Source organism: Lissotriton vulgaris, chromosome 1_2 (assembly GCF_964263255.1).
Source record: "Lissotriton vulgaris chromosome 1_2, aLisVul1.2, whole genome shotgun sequence".
Taxonomy (NCBI): domain Eukaryota; kingdom Metazoa; phylum Chordata; class Amphibia; order Caudata; family Salamandridae; genus Lissotriton; species Lissotriton vulgaris.
Window position 1 is genome coordinate 169,298,384 of NC_141686.1, and position 14,122 is coordinate 169,312,505.

The 14,122-nt window shown below is 47.4% G+C and overlaps 1 protein-coding gene across 2 annotated transcripts in view; it reads left to right on the forward strand.

Moving 5' to 3' along the window:
* Window positions 1–14,122, forward strand: part of MKRN1 (makorin ring finger protein 1) — a 153,731-nt gene that overhangs the window by 125,145 nt on the left and 14,464 nt on the right. For both annotated transcript variants that reach the window (XM_086953052.1, XM_086953051.1), the window contains exon 7: window positions 13,620–13,761. In XM_086953052.1, the coding sequence (XP_086809178.1) occupies window positions 13,620–13,761 (142 nt within the window). The remainder of the gene's footprint in view (window positions 1–13,619; window positions 13,762–14,122) is intronic.

Consider the following 14,122-nt stretch of genomic DNA (forward strand, 5'->3'; position numbering starts at 1 on the left):
ACAGTCTGAGATGTGCTTACTTCTAACGGTAAAGTACACAGCTAAAGATGTCAAAACTATATGTTGGCAAATTAGGAGTACTTCATGGCGATATCCAGAAGTTACCTATGGGTGGTCACGTATCAGAAGGCTAATCAGAGGGACATCCAAGGTATGTCTTCATTAAGGCCATTCTTGTCAGTGCCAAGCTTATACACCCTCTTTTTGTTCTTTAATTAGTAGGTATTTGCTGACGTCAGCTGTGTTCTGGAATAAATGGTTGTTCAACCATTGTCCATTTGAAGTCAGTGGGGCCGTGTTTTGCATCTAAGAAATGGCTTGTGAATCTGGTGGCCTGCCTTCCGCACCGTATCGTGCTCTTATGCTCGGAGATGCAAAACTTAATCTTTCTCGTCGTCATGCCAATATATTTCAATTGGCATGGGCAGGTGATCATATAAATCAGAAGTTCACTATTACAGTTAGTAAATCTCCTCTGTTCCCATGGTCGATCCGTACCTATGTCGATAGAGACTGATCTCGAAGTCTGGTGGCAGGGCGCACAAGTACCACATGGGTGATGGCCTACCAGATCCCATAATGTTCCAACTGCCCTTGGTGTTTTGGTCTTCCGTCTGGTGTGCACCAATTTGTCTTTACGGTTAGGCCCGCGTTTGAACGCAAAAAATGGAGGCGGTAGTGTCTGTACCAGTGTTCAAAATTGACCAATGTCTCAATAATTTTCTGTATTTGATTAGACCTGGTGTTGCAGGTGTTGACAAAGGTAATTCTCTGGGTCTTCTCCTTCATTGGTGCTGGTTCCAAGAGTTCCTCTGTTTGCAGTGCGTTTGAGTGATTGGCGCACCAGTTTCTTAGGATATTGTTTGGCTTGCAGTTGTTTCTCCAGATTGTGTGCATGTTCTGCATAGGATTCTCTGGTTGAACCTTCAACATCCATACTTCCTGGATAGTCACACTGCCTCATTTCTCGATGGCTGACATTTCCAGAGGTGAGCATGATTCACGGCACTCATGTGCTCTTGAACACATTAGGGGCTGTGCTTGCCAAGAGTCCAGCTGACTTGCATTAACTTTCCTGTGAATTAAGGGTGTCTAGCGCGGTTCTGGCGGTGTCTATTTGAGTCTGATCACTATGCAGTGAACTCTCAACCCTTAATCAGGTAGACGTGAGCGAAGCCCTGTTGCCTTATGGTGCATGAGTGGCAGTAGGTCAGCAGCATAATGGTTATAAGATGTAAGGCACTAATCGTGGGCGCTGCGTGTGCAATTTATTCTACTGTCAGAGTCCTAGGTGTCCAGGCAAAGCACACACTGATCGTTCTTCAGTGCCTGGGACCGTATGTTGTGTACTTTCTGGGAGTTCCTTTGGTGTCCTTGTGCAGGATGTAAAGATTGTACTGTTGTTTCAGTTCTGGGTACTCTGATACAGCCTATGCTGTATAGAGCTGTATCTATGTTCAGGTCTGAAGTTCAGGTTACAGATTGTACAGGTCATCTGTGTTTTGTGGACTCCCTGGCTCTCTAGTTTTTGTTTTGCTGTTTTATATAGCGCAAACTTGTCCCAAAGGTATCAGAGCGCTTATTTTTTACGAGGCACGTGCCTTACCCCAAAGCCCTTTCCCAGGAGTGTTACTTTGTTTTAGTTTATTTTAGTTGTGTTTTTGTATATTACCATACATGCTAGTGAGTGGAGCTTCTGAGTGCTTACAATAGGCATGTATTTTGAATGTGTGTGGCTCGAACCACACCAACCCATGGTAGTTCTGGTGTCTAGATTCCGTTGAAGGCCAAATAAGGAAAACCTTTTGAATTTCCAATAGCTCTTTGTTAGACGGGGACCTGGAGGGTCGGCCGAGGACAAGGAGAGAGGCCTCCGGTGAGGGCCGTCTCCAGCGATCGTACAGACAAGTAACTCCCCCCCCCCCCCCCCCCTCCCCCCACAGATGGACACCACACAGGGATAAGGTTAAGGCTTTTTATATACAGTTCTCGAAGCAAAGTATCACGGTACAGTGAGATCGGGACACGAGGGTCCTCTCAATTCTAGTCTCTGGAAGGGAAAGGGGGGTAGTGGGACAGTCTTAATACCTTTCTGGTATTGAGGTGGTCTGATGGATAGCTCACAATCCTCGAGCTCTGAAAGGTCGGGCCGTGGCAGCGCCAGCAGGCTCGGATGGCAAGTCTCACTTGAGGAGGGCCGCGGCAGCGCCAGCAGGTCCCGACGATGATGTAGGTTGCAGAGGGCCGCGGCAGCGCCAGCAGGTCCCGAAGACGATGTAGGTTGCAGAGGGCCCCGGCAGCGCCAGCAGGTCCCGACGAGGAGGAAGGTTGCAGAATGCCGCGGCAGCGCCAGCAGGCAGGACGATGGTTCACAAGGCAGGGCTGCTGCAGCGCCAGCAGTCCGTCAAGAATGAGTTTTTCTAGGTGTCTCTCGACTCAAGGATACAACTGCCTTCCTGCTCTGGAGCTTCCCCAGTTATAGGTCTGGCCCCCTTTGATGTCCGGACCCTCGCTCTTGGAGGTCGGAAGGTCCGGGATGAGGGAGTCCAGACACCCAGCAGGGGGGTGGAGCCAGCGCCCGGGGAGGCTGGGGGCGATCGGCACCTGGCGGGGGAGAGCCATCGACACTCCTCTCTCCCATTGACCTGCCAAGTGGTCCGTTCACCTCCTGGGTGGATGGTGGTGCCGGGATGTCGGGGCCTGGCCAGGCCCAGGGTTGGGGTCGAGCTGAGGCCACGCGGCCTCGTGGTGCAGTGTCAAAGATGGCGGCTGGGCCGGGCAATGGTGCTGGCGGGGGCCTGGGCCAGTGATACAGAGATGTCCGGGAGTAGGTGTCCCGTAGGGGACGGGTTGCGGGTTGCTTCTGTGGGTCGTTCTTCTGGTGGCACCGGGAGAGCCGGTGTCCGGGCTCTGTCATGCGGGGAGGGAGCGAGCCCTTCACGAGGCCTGTCCAACACTCTTCTTTTGGACGCAATGAGAAAATCGTGATTTTCATGGCTTCTCACCCTCTGCAACTCAACAATATATTTTTGCTGGTCTCATCTTTAATCAGAAAGCTAGCATGTACCTCGTTGCTATTGCCCAATTTAATACACAGATGAATACACTAAGGAGTCTGTCACTTAAACAAAATGCTTATATATCGCATAAGATGGCTTGTACTTTTAGGAGTTGTTCTCATACCATTGAATAGTGTAGGGCGGTTGGATGCTCATCTGGGAATGCTGCGTCCCTCTGAAGAAAGAGGATCTAAGTGCTACGAGGAATGGGACCAACGTTAGCTCACTGAAAAGAACGTCAAATATTCCCGCTATTTTGAAAATCGGCCCTTGCCAATATTCAGTGTTTATTATTCTAGTAAAAAAAGGTTTAACCTTTATTTAGCAAACTCGCCAAACACGGGCCAAAAGTCCTTAACTAGCAGGATAAAATATTTCCTTTGCTACTTTAAATTACGGTTTGTGGAACTCTTACTTCCTGAATATGGTACGTCTACTAACCTGCTTTTTTATTTTATTTTAAAGATGCAATCCAGCACCCGTGTAAAACCTGCACTCGCATAAGTGGCATGGCTCATAATGGTGTCTCTTCCTCACCTAGGCCAGTGGACAAAAGTATGGCTTAACCAGAGTCCTTGTCAGATGTTTTATGGCTGTCTAGTGTGGCTATTCAGCTTACCTTGTAAGGCCTATACTTTTTTTTTAGTTCACTGTCTTTTTAACACAAGGTTAACAAGCATGTTCGAAGCATATGAGCTTCAGATTACACACTGTGCATAGATCGCCACCTAGTGTTGGACCTAGATGTTTGCACGTGTGTTTGTCCTGAAAAGTTCTTTGGAAGGCACAAGATGGGGGACTCCTCCTTTGGACCACATTGCGCATGGGCATCTGTTCCATCCTCATTGTTTATTTCCGCCATTGGGCACGGATGTGTTTACTGCGCTCCGGTTTGGAACAGAGTTTTTGTTAGGCGCACAATCTCTCACCCGTTTCCCACAGTATTGTCTCGAACGCTTTTCCCATGTCCACACGATCGCGATAATTTAGAAGTCTTCGATTCCGGTCATCGACAAAGGCCTTAGGTCATCCCTAGGCCTTATCTTCTGTCTCATGGAAAGGATGCCATTCAAGAAGTGTCCTCTATGTGGGTTGAAGTTTCCCCACGCTGATCTCCATGAGGTGTGCAACCTTTGCCTCTCACTGGTGCACAAGGCCAGAGACTGTTCAGCTTGTGCCTCCTTCTGCTCCAAGAAGACAATTCGGGATCGACTAGCTTGAAGAACCATGGATCGCTTATCAGCTTTGATCCCCGACAACATCTTTGAAAAGGGTGTCGACGTGCCAGAACAGCAGTGGGCCGAAGAAAGCGCCAGCTACTCCGATGCCGACGACTCAGATGTCAAGGACATCACTCCAGCTCAGCGGATCGTAAGTACAGACGTCGGCCCGACCCTTCCTCGACGCCCTTCACAAAGGCTTCAGTCACACCCTCCTCTGCGGGCCCAGGTGCACACTGAGAGACATGCTTCCCACGCCCTGCCTTAGGGCTCGGCAAAGAAGCCTACTAAGCTTTCAGGCAGCTCTGGCTCGAGTCCGCCTACTCCCAGTGCCGAAACTCTACTCTACCGACACCGAAAAAGAAGCCATCTTTCTAATCTACGCCAACTGCTGCTTCGACACCCAAGCACTCTGCGCCGAAGACTGGCACCGGCTCATCGACGCCAAAACCGCATTGAGCCGAGCAAAAAATTGCCTAAAGGCCCCGACTCCCATGCTTCGGAGCCGAAAAAGGCCCCAGAACCGAAACCATACGTTCTGGTCAAGGACACTGCAAAAGATCACAGTTCTAAGCCAAAAGACCCTTGAACAGCTACAGAGTCTGTGCCGAAAAAGCCTCAGTAACCGAGAACTTCGACACCGAAGGATCTGCCTTCTACAGAAGAGCTTTTTACACCAGATCCTACTCAAAAGACTCGTAAAGAATCCTAAAAATGGACAAATGGCTTAGTTCCAAGAAGAGACCACTAGAGGCGCCTGCACTTCCTCCTCCTCCTTCCTCTTCCTCCCATGGGATGATTAGAACACCCCTGATGTCCCTTACGTTCCTCAGGATGATGTATATCCCTCCAGGCCTTCAAAGAGGACACTGTAGGCTTTAACCTACTTGTCCTTCGGGCTGCCCAATAAATACCATGGGGTTGACCTACACACAGACACTGTGGGGGAAGATTTCTTAATGGATACTTTCGACAATTAAGCATGCACCAGAGGTACTTAAAGATCCTGTCAGGGCTAGATTCCTCAACCCACGGATTGAGAAAAAATACAAAGCTGCTCCTACAGATCCAGCCTATATTAGAGGCCCCACACCGCTAGACTCCCTTGTAGTCTCTAATGCACGAAAACAGGCCAGTTCACAAACATCAGGCCTCTGGCAAACTAACGGCGTCACAGGCAGCCAACATATGGCGCATCACCAATACTCAAGTGCTACTAGCAAGATATGACAGGGCACATTATGATGAGCTAGAATACATAATGCAACATCTACCAGACAAATATAAAAATAGGGCTGATTAACTCCTAGAGGAAGGTAAAACTATCACCAATACCTCCATCCGCTGTGCCTTAGATGCCGCAAATACGGCTTCAAGGGCAATTAACACCAGCGTCCTCTTGCGTAGACATGCCTGGCTACGTATTTCAGGTTTCAAACCTGAAGTCCAAAATTAAATCCTCAATCAACCATTTGATGAGAAACGCCTATTTGAACCTAATGTCCATGTACCTTTAGAGAAGATGAAAAAAAGATAGACACAGCTAAATCTATGGGAGCCTTGCACTCGCAAGCTCTGGGACGTTTCTTTTGTCGCTCCTCCTACAGAGGCAAAACGAGGCTACTCTTCAGATAGCCCTTTCACTTCGTAGAAGACCCCTAGCCAATCAACCCGCTCTGCCTCCACCCCTACCCGATGACTTTCCTCCACTTCCTCCTCCCTGTTCCACTCCAGTGGGGGGAAGACTACAACAATTTCTTCCTGTCTGGACCAACATCACATCAGACGGGTGGGTGCAACAAATTATTCAATCAGGTTACTGTCTCGAACTAACATCTACCCTCCAAACATACCACCCAAACAGCATCCAGTGTCACAAGAGCATCTATTACTGCTAAAGCAAGAAGTAATATCCCTACTAGAAAAAAGTGTAATAGAACCAGCTCCTCTGCACCAACAAAACAAGGGAGTTTACTCCCTATACTTTCTTATCCCAAAGGACGGCTCTCCAAGTCCTATTCTAGACCTCAGACCCCTAAACATATACATACAGTCAGACCATTTTCACATGGTCATACCAACAGGTCCTTCCTCTTCTTTTACAAAACCACTTCCTTACTACTCTAGATCTCAAGGACGCATACTTCCACATTCCCATTCACAAGGCACACAGGAAGTATCTCCGATTTGTAATAGACAATCAGCACTATCAATTCAGAGTACTCTCATTCGGAGTCACAACAGCACCAAGAGTTTTCACCAAGTGCCTAGCAGTAGTGGCAGCACTCTTAAGAAGACAACACATCCAAGTCTTCCCATAACTGGACGACTGGCTCCTAAAAGCCAGCTCCTACAAAGTGTGTACAACACTCTCATGCCACTATCCAACTGCTTCACGACTTGGGGTTCACAATAAACCACACCCATCTGCAACCGTCCAAAGTACAACAATACCTCGGTGCCACAATAAACACCTTGACAGCGCTAGCTTACCTCTCTCCGGTAAGAATAGCGAACATGCAAGCTCTTCTCACAAAGTTTCAACCACAACACTCCCTTCCAGCACGAGTGTTCATGCAGCTCATAGGGATGATGGCCTCTTGCATTTTCATAGTGCCCCATGCAAGACTACAAATGCGTCCTCCAAGAGTGCTTAGCACGCCAATGGAAACAGGCTCAAGCTCAATTGACAGATCTAGTTTTGGTGGATGGTCCTACTCATCTCTCTGCAGTGGTGGAACACCAAAAACCTTTCCAAAGGGCGACCGTTCCTAGAGCCAATTCCTCAGATAGTCTTGACCCCGGACGCATCGTTCTCCGGCTGGGGAGCCCACCTACTGCAACACACTATGCAAGGCAGGTGGACACCACAAAAAAAGTTACTCCATATCAACCACCTGGAGTCACTAGCCATATTCCTAGCATTCCAAAAGCAAATGTCAAACAAGGCTGTATTTGTCCGCACAGACAACATGACAGCCATGTGTTGCATACAGAAACAGGGCGGAACACACTCCCTGCAACTCTCAGCTAGCACAGGACATATGGCGGTGGGCTATACCTCAAAACATATTCCTCTTAGCCCAACATGTTCCAGGAGTACAGAACACCATGGCAGATCTGTTAAGTCGTCAGACACAACAGACCCACGAGTGGGAACTTCATCCGTAAGTTCTTCAACCATTCTTTCAGATGTGGGGACAACCTCAGATGGATCTCTTTGCCACCCACAAACTCCAAATACCCAAGCTTCGCCGCCAGATATCCACACCCACTGTCCAAAGGCATTGTGATATGGATGAACTGTTCAGGCAGATTTGCTTACACTTTTCCACCTCTTCCACTCATGCCATTAGTAGTGCGCAAACTACAGCAGCATTCTCCAACCCTCATCCTAGTTGCTCCAATGTGGGCCAGACAACCGTTGTACCACACTGTTACAATTTTCTGTGGTACCGCACCAAAAACTATACCTATCTGCACGCCTTTTTCTCCAGAACCGTGGAGAGATCAGACACCCGGACCCATCTCAGCTCAACCTTGCGATCTAGCTCCTGAAATCCTAGAATTTGGTTACCTTAACCTTTCTTCTGACTGCATGAAAGTCATAAAAGAAGCTAGACGTCCAACCACTAGAGCATGCTATGCAGCTAAGTGGAAACGCTTTGTAATCTACTGTCACAACAACAATATTAATCCCCTAGATGTGTCTATTCAACACATCATAGGATACTTATTACACCTCCAAAGATGTAACTTAGCCTGCATGTCTATTAAATTGCATCTTGCTGCCATACTAGCATATCTACTAAATAGACTGCATCTATCTCTGTTCAGAGTGCCTGCTATAAAAGCCTTTATGGAATTTATGGAAGGCCTTAAGAGAATAATTCCTCCCAGAGTACCACCTCCACTAGTGTGTAATTTGAACATTGTTCTCACACGGCTAATGGGACCTCCCTTCGAACCTTTACATAAATGTGAACTACTATTTTTAACATGGAAGGTTGCGTTCCTAGTAGCTATTACTTCTCTACGGAGAGATAGTGAACTACAAGCACTAACCAGTCCAGAACCTTTCCTGCAAATGCATCATAATAAGGTCGTTCTCCGTACTAATCCTAAATTTCTCCCTTCAACCTCAGTCAATCTGTAGAACTGCCCGTTTTCTTCTCGCAGCCACAGACTGTAGCAGAAAGAGCTATTCATACCCTAGATGTCAAAAGAGCATTTCTATATTCCATTGAGAGAACACAACCCTTTGGTAAGACCAAACGACTTTTTCTCACCACCACACAAGGGCAACACTATATCAAAATCTGGGTTAGCTAGATGGATTGTCAAATGTATGCAGATTTGCTACCACAAAGCTAAACATATGTTATCTGTTCGTCCTAAAGCCTGCTCTACAAGGAAAATAGGGGCTTCAATGGCATTTTTAGGGAACATTCCCTTAGATAACATCTGCAAAGCAGCTACATGGTCTACACCGCAAACATTCACAAAACACTATTGTGTAGATGTGCAAACTAAACAACAAGCTAATGTGGGCCAGACTGTACTCAAAACACTGTTTCAAACTACTGCAACAGATGCAGGTGGCGATGACCCTGTTTGAAAGGTTTTGGTGTCAAAACAATTCTTATCAAAATGAGTAGTCTCTTGCATCGAATGGTTTCCACAAACAAGATTTTTACTGAAAGACCAAAAACTCTCCTGTTCTGAAGGTGAAGCTGCAACTAATCCTTCCTGAGCAAATTCCCAATGCAGAGTTCTGCAAGGGCGCCACCCGGAGATCTACCCACACTTTAACAAGATGCAGCGGTCTTCATTTGGACTCTGGTGATTATACCCAAGTAGGCCAGTCTTGAAACTTTTTGGGAAATGCGCACAGTCTAGAGTAGGTAGCCCATCGCAGCATGTCAACCGTCTACAGATGGATTCGCTGCTTGGCGTCACTTTGGTGGGCAGATAAGCGCTGCCCCTGCTGTGGCTGGCTACCAGGTAACGGCTCTATTTCCATTCCTAAGCACTTGCCAAACAAGAGCACTTGTTTACTGCTTAATACCAGGTCCCTGAGCAAGCATGCACTGGATCTTTATAACATACTTTCTGAGACCAAACCCATCTGTCTCTTCCTGACAGACTTGGTTGGGCGGCTGCTCAGGCCCTGATATAGCCACCGCGCTTCCCCTCAACACTGTCATTTTTAGGAGAGACGGTTATAGGCAGGGGTGGTGGTGTCACGATGGTGGTGGACACGCGTTTTGCGACATTCAGGGGAGCGAGGCCCTGGGATTTTCTTTGTCCCCATCACCGTATCAATCCTGCTCTGGGTTACTGATCTATAGGCTTCCCGGCCCTATTGGCTCTTTCCATGAGGATCCCCACTCCGTTGTCTCAGCACTATGCCTGAAATCAAAGCACTGTTTGCTCTTGGGTGATTTTAATATCCACATGGATATGGAGAATGAGGTCGATACTATCAAGATTATTGACACTACCACTCCTTTGGGACTAATTCCTTCTCTCTGCCCCCACGCATTAAAAAGGCCATACACTTGATCAAGTCTTTTCCACTGTCCCAATAGACATATCCACTCCAGTGCCAGTCCTGTGGTCGGACCATTTTTAGTGACTTTCCAGATCATTCACTCAGATAAATTATCTTCAAACGGGCATGGCCGCAAATCTGACTTCACGAGCCCTCCACAGTGTCTCTCCCGACATGCTGGCTCAGGCCTTATTATCCTATCCTTGCCAGCTGTCTGGTTGCCTAGAGGCCAATCTTGACCGCTTGCAAACTTGGTTTGTTAAGCGACTGGATGAACTAGCTCCCTCCCTGACCGTTCGTAAAAATTATTTTCGGGCTTCAGCTCCCTGGCTTAAATCAGCTTTGTCAGAGAAGCGGCGGCAGAGTAAGAAGGCTGAAAGAGTTTGGCGCCGTCACTATAATTTAATATCACAGAGACATCACCTTGGAAAAAAAATCCTACTTTGCAAGAAGAATTGAGGCAGCCTCTAACACCAGCAAAGAAATATTCTCTATAGTGAAGGAATTTACATCTCCCTCTTGGAGTATACCCAAATGCTCTCATTCTGAACTTTGGGTCACTCAATTAGCTGATTTCTTCGCCAGCAAAATTAAAAATATCCAGTCCTCTTTTGTGCCCTTGAACTGCTGTAGCTCCCTGCACTACTCTCTTCTCATTACCCCCGGCAGCCGAGGGCCCCACTATCTCGAACTTCCCTTCCCTTGCCGGCGTCCTTGGACCTCCTCATTAAACTAAAGTCAGGTTCCCTGTTGGATCCCTGTCCGGCCAAATTTTTTGCAAAAGCCGCGCAAGTGATCAACCCTCTAATTAATCCTGTGCTTAATTTATCTCTTAGCACTGGAGTGGTCCCTCAGGCCTGGAAACAGGCCCTTCTCCCACTTCTGAAAAAGCCAAATCTCGACCCCTTGGCCCACGCCAACTAGACCCATCTCTTCTCCCAGCTTTTGCTAAGGTTGCGGAGAAGCACACCCATTCATCCCTTGCTCATTTTTTGAAGACTAACATCATCTTGCACCACACCCAGTCGGGTTTCCGGGCTAATATGAGCACGCAAACCGCACTGTTTGAAGTAATGGAGGCGATTAAGGAGGTCCTGGACTCTGGGGGGGGAAGGCGATGTTGGTGATGCTTGATCTCTCGGCGTCTTTTGACACCGTCCCCCACAGCCGTCTCCTTCTGAGACTTCAAGAGATTGGTCTGCGGGGGACGGTGTACAGCTGGTTTGAGTCCTTTCTTGCTGACCGCCGACAAACGGTCTGGGCCCCCCCTTTCTCTGCTGTAGTGCAGTCAATGGAGGTTGGAGTTCCCCAGGGCTCAATTTTGAGCCCTACTCTTTTTTAACATCTACTTGGCCCCTTTGGTGGCACTGGCGGAGTCGCACTGTGCCCAGATCGTTTCGTATGCGGACGACACCCAAATCCTCTTCTCCTGTGATAAGAACTCAGACTTCAAGGGAGAGAGCATCAGAAACTGTCTTGGGGCGGTTTATGACGGGTTTCCGCTCAACTGCCTCAACTGCAATTCTGATTAATTCGAGGTGCTTTACTTTTGGTGCCCTTCTGACCCGAGATGGAAGTCTTGGTGGCCAGCGTCCATGTTTCCACCCTCTGCCACCTCGTCGGCAGCCAAAAATTTTGGGGTAAAGGTAGACAATGGTCTTACCTTGAAACCACAGATCCTTGGCCTAGTGGGCAAATGTTTCGGTCTCCTAAAAATGCTTAGGAAATTCCTTCCATTATTATCTCTGGCCCACAGAAGAATCACTGTGCAGGCGCTGATAGGTTCTCGCCTGGATTACGCCAATGTGCTTTATCTTGGCCTCCCGGAATTTCTTTTATCACGTCTGCAAATTGTCCGAAACTCTGCTGCGCGTGCCATTTTTGGTCTTCATCGGAAATCCAGTGCTAGAGACCTTTTAAAGACACTTCATTGGTTTCCAATTCGGAAACGCATTGTTTTTACAGCGCTCACTTTGGCCTTCAAGGCACTTCATGGCTCTGGTGCCAAATACATCAGAAAACGGCTGGAATTCTATCGGCCATCTAGGTCGCTCAGGTCTTCCTCCCTGGCCTTGGCCTTTGTTCCAGCAATCAGGCGAGCCCGTAGTGGAGGCCGCTCTTTCAAACGCCTGGCGCCACAATTGTGGAACGCCTTGCCTCTGTCTCTGAGGAAGAGTGTTAATCTTTTAGCTTTCAGGAAAGACCTCAAATCGTGGCTTTTTGTTCAGTAAGTCTGTCCTCTCGCCTGCTCTGTACCGCTTTGGGTTTTTAGCGCCGGGACACTCTTCGGAGTAGCAGAGCGCTATATAAGACTCAAAATAACATAACATAGAGCCCCCGGACATTTAGCGATGTATTTTGTCTGGGGATGAAGCCATTCTGAACTTCGTAGACTCGCTCTGAGGAGGGAGGAACATCTGATACTCCAGTATATTTCTGAGCATCTTGCAGTCCGGGGCAGGAGATCGCTCCATAAGAGTGGAGTGTTGGGGTCCTGTCTCTATATTTGCACAGCTTCCATGGCCGATTGTAACTTCTATAGAAGGCACTGTGATAGAGCACACATTTGTTGTATAAAATTCCAGGGGTAGGCCGTCTGGACCCTGCAATTTCCCCCTGGAAAGGACTCTGATCGCCACCCTTGTGTCATGTTCAGTGATGGGGCCCTTGAGTTGCTCGGAGGTCTCTTGGTATTTGGGGGAGTGGAATATCCTCTAATGGGTGCAAGTCTGCAGTTGATGCTGTGGCTCACTCTGAGCAGTAAACCGAGTTGTACAAGCAGAAGGCTGCATTAATCCTCTCCAAGGTGTTGTGCAGTGTACTAGTGGATTTGCTAATTATATGGATTGGAGTCCCCAGGGAACAACCAGTCTGGCCAAGAGCCTTCTGCGGCAGTCCACTCTCGGGTCGACAGGAGCTATGTAGAATGTCCAGTTCCTGCCCCATACTTTCTGCTAACGTGGGCCCAAGCTCCCCTCCTTGGTCATTTGAGGTTCAAGTGCTTGACGAAAAACCACCACAATCATAATGCGCCCCCTCCAATGCCTTGAAGTCTTGAAGGCGTCCCATTCCACAAGGGGCGAGGAGGCATTGCCCTCCTTATGCACAAAGTAGTAAGTGATTGTGTTGTGTGTAGGGGACTTGAATACTGGATCCTCCAGCCATTGGAGCTGTGGTTTCCATGTGGGGGACTCGGCTAGGCACTCTACCCCACTCCCAATTTGTCTCCTTTGTTTGAAAGCAAAATGTGCGTTTGTTTTCCTTGTTTTTACTCTAAGGTGATTATTGCTAATCCTCCAGTTGAGTTAATGTCTCACCTAGTGAGGTTTTCAAATAATGTATTTGTATTCATAAAAAGGTTGACTTTGGAGTCAGTTTTGACAGTGATTGTACTCCAACTTTGTCTCAAACACCTGAACCATGCAAGGTTTAGAAGAGATCATGATTCCTTTGATTTCACACTATTTGATTCTACTTTTTTCAAAAGCATGCCCTTCTATGGAAGCCGTGCCTTTGTCAAAAAAAGTTGTTGGTTTATTGCTAATTTGGTGACTGGTTTAGAGGCAGCTTAGTTGTCTGCCAGAGGTAGTGCTTGAGCTACTTCCCAGTGTACTCCTCACTTTGTTGTCATACTTTGAATTTGAGTTCTACTGCTCTCATTGTGCTTTCTTTCTTTTTATTGCCTCATTTCCTTCTAATATTCTAATTTTTTATTCTAGCTTGTATTTAGGAGTTTTTTTTTCAGACTTTTGGTTTACCACAAGTAAAATTGTATTTTCTTTACAGCAACAAGTCATGCCGTTATTTTAATGAGGGTAGAGGGAGTTGTCCGTTTGGAGGAAATTGTTTTTACAAGCATGCTTATCCAGATGGACGTATCGAAGAGCCACAGCCGCGGCCCAAAGGCAGTTCCTCAAGCAGGTATCGGGTAAGTCTAACTCTTTTCTTAGTGTTAAATGTCCCCTGTGTCACGATTCCTCCATACAGTCTTGACTTTATCCAAAAACATGTGGCATTCTGCCACCAGGATTTAATATTGTGAGTGTAGGCTTAAAAATCTTTTGGGAATACAAAAAGGCTTAAGAGCCAGGACTGGTTAAAGTTGTCATGTCATGGTCACATACTCTGTGGTATTCTATCTGACTCTTTTAATATAGTTGGGCAACGTGTAGCTCAATCCAAGCCGGTTGAGCAAATATACAGTGAAAAATGCACACAAAGTACTGTTCGCCCCCCCTCACCATTTGAGTATCCTCATCAGTCTCTGTACTTTAGGATTTAGTTGGTTT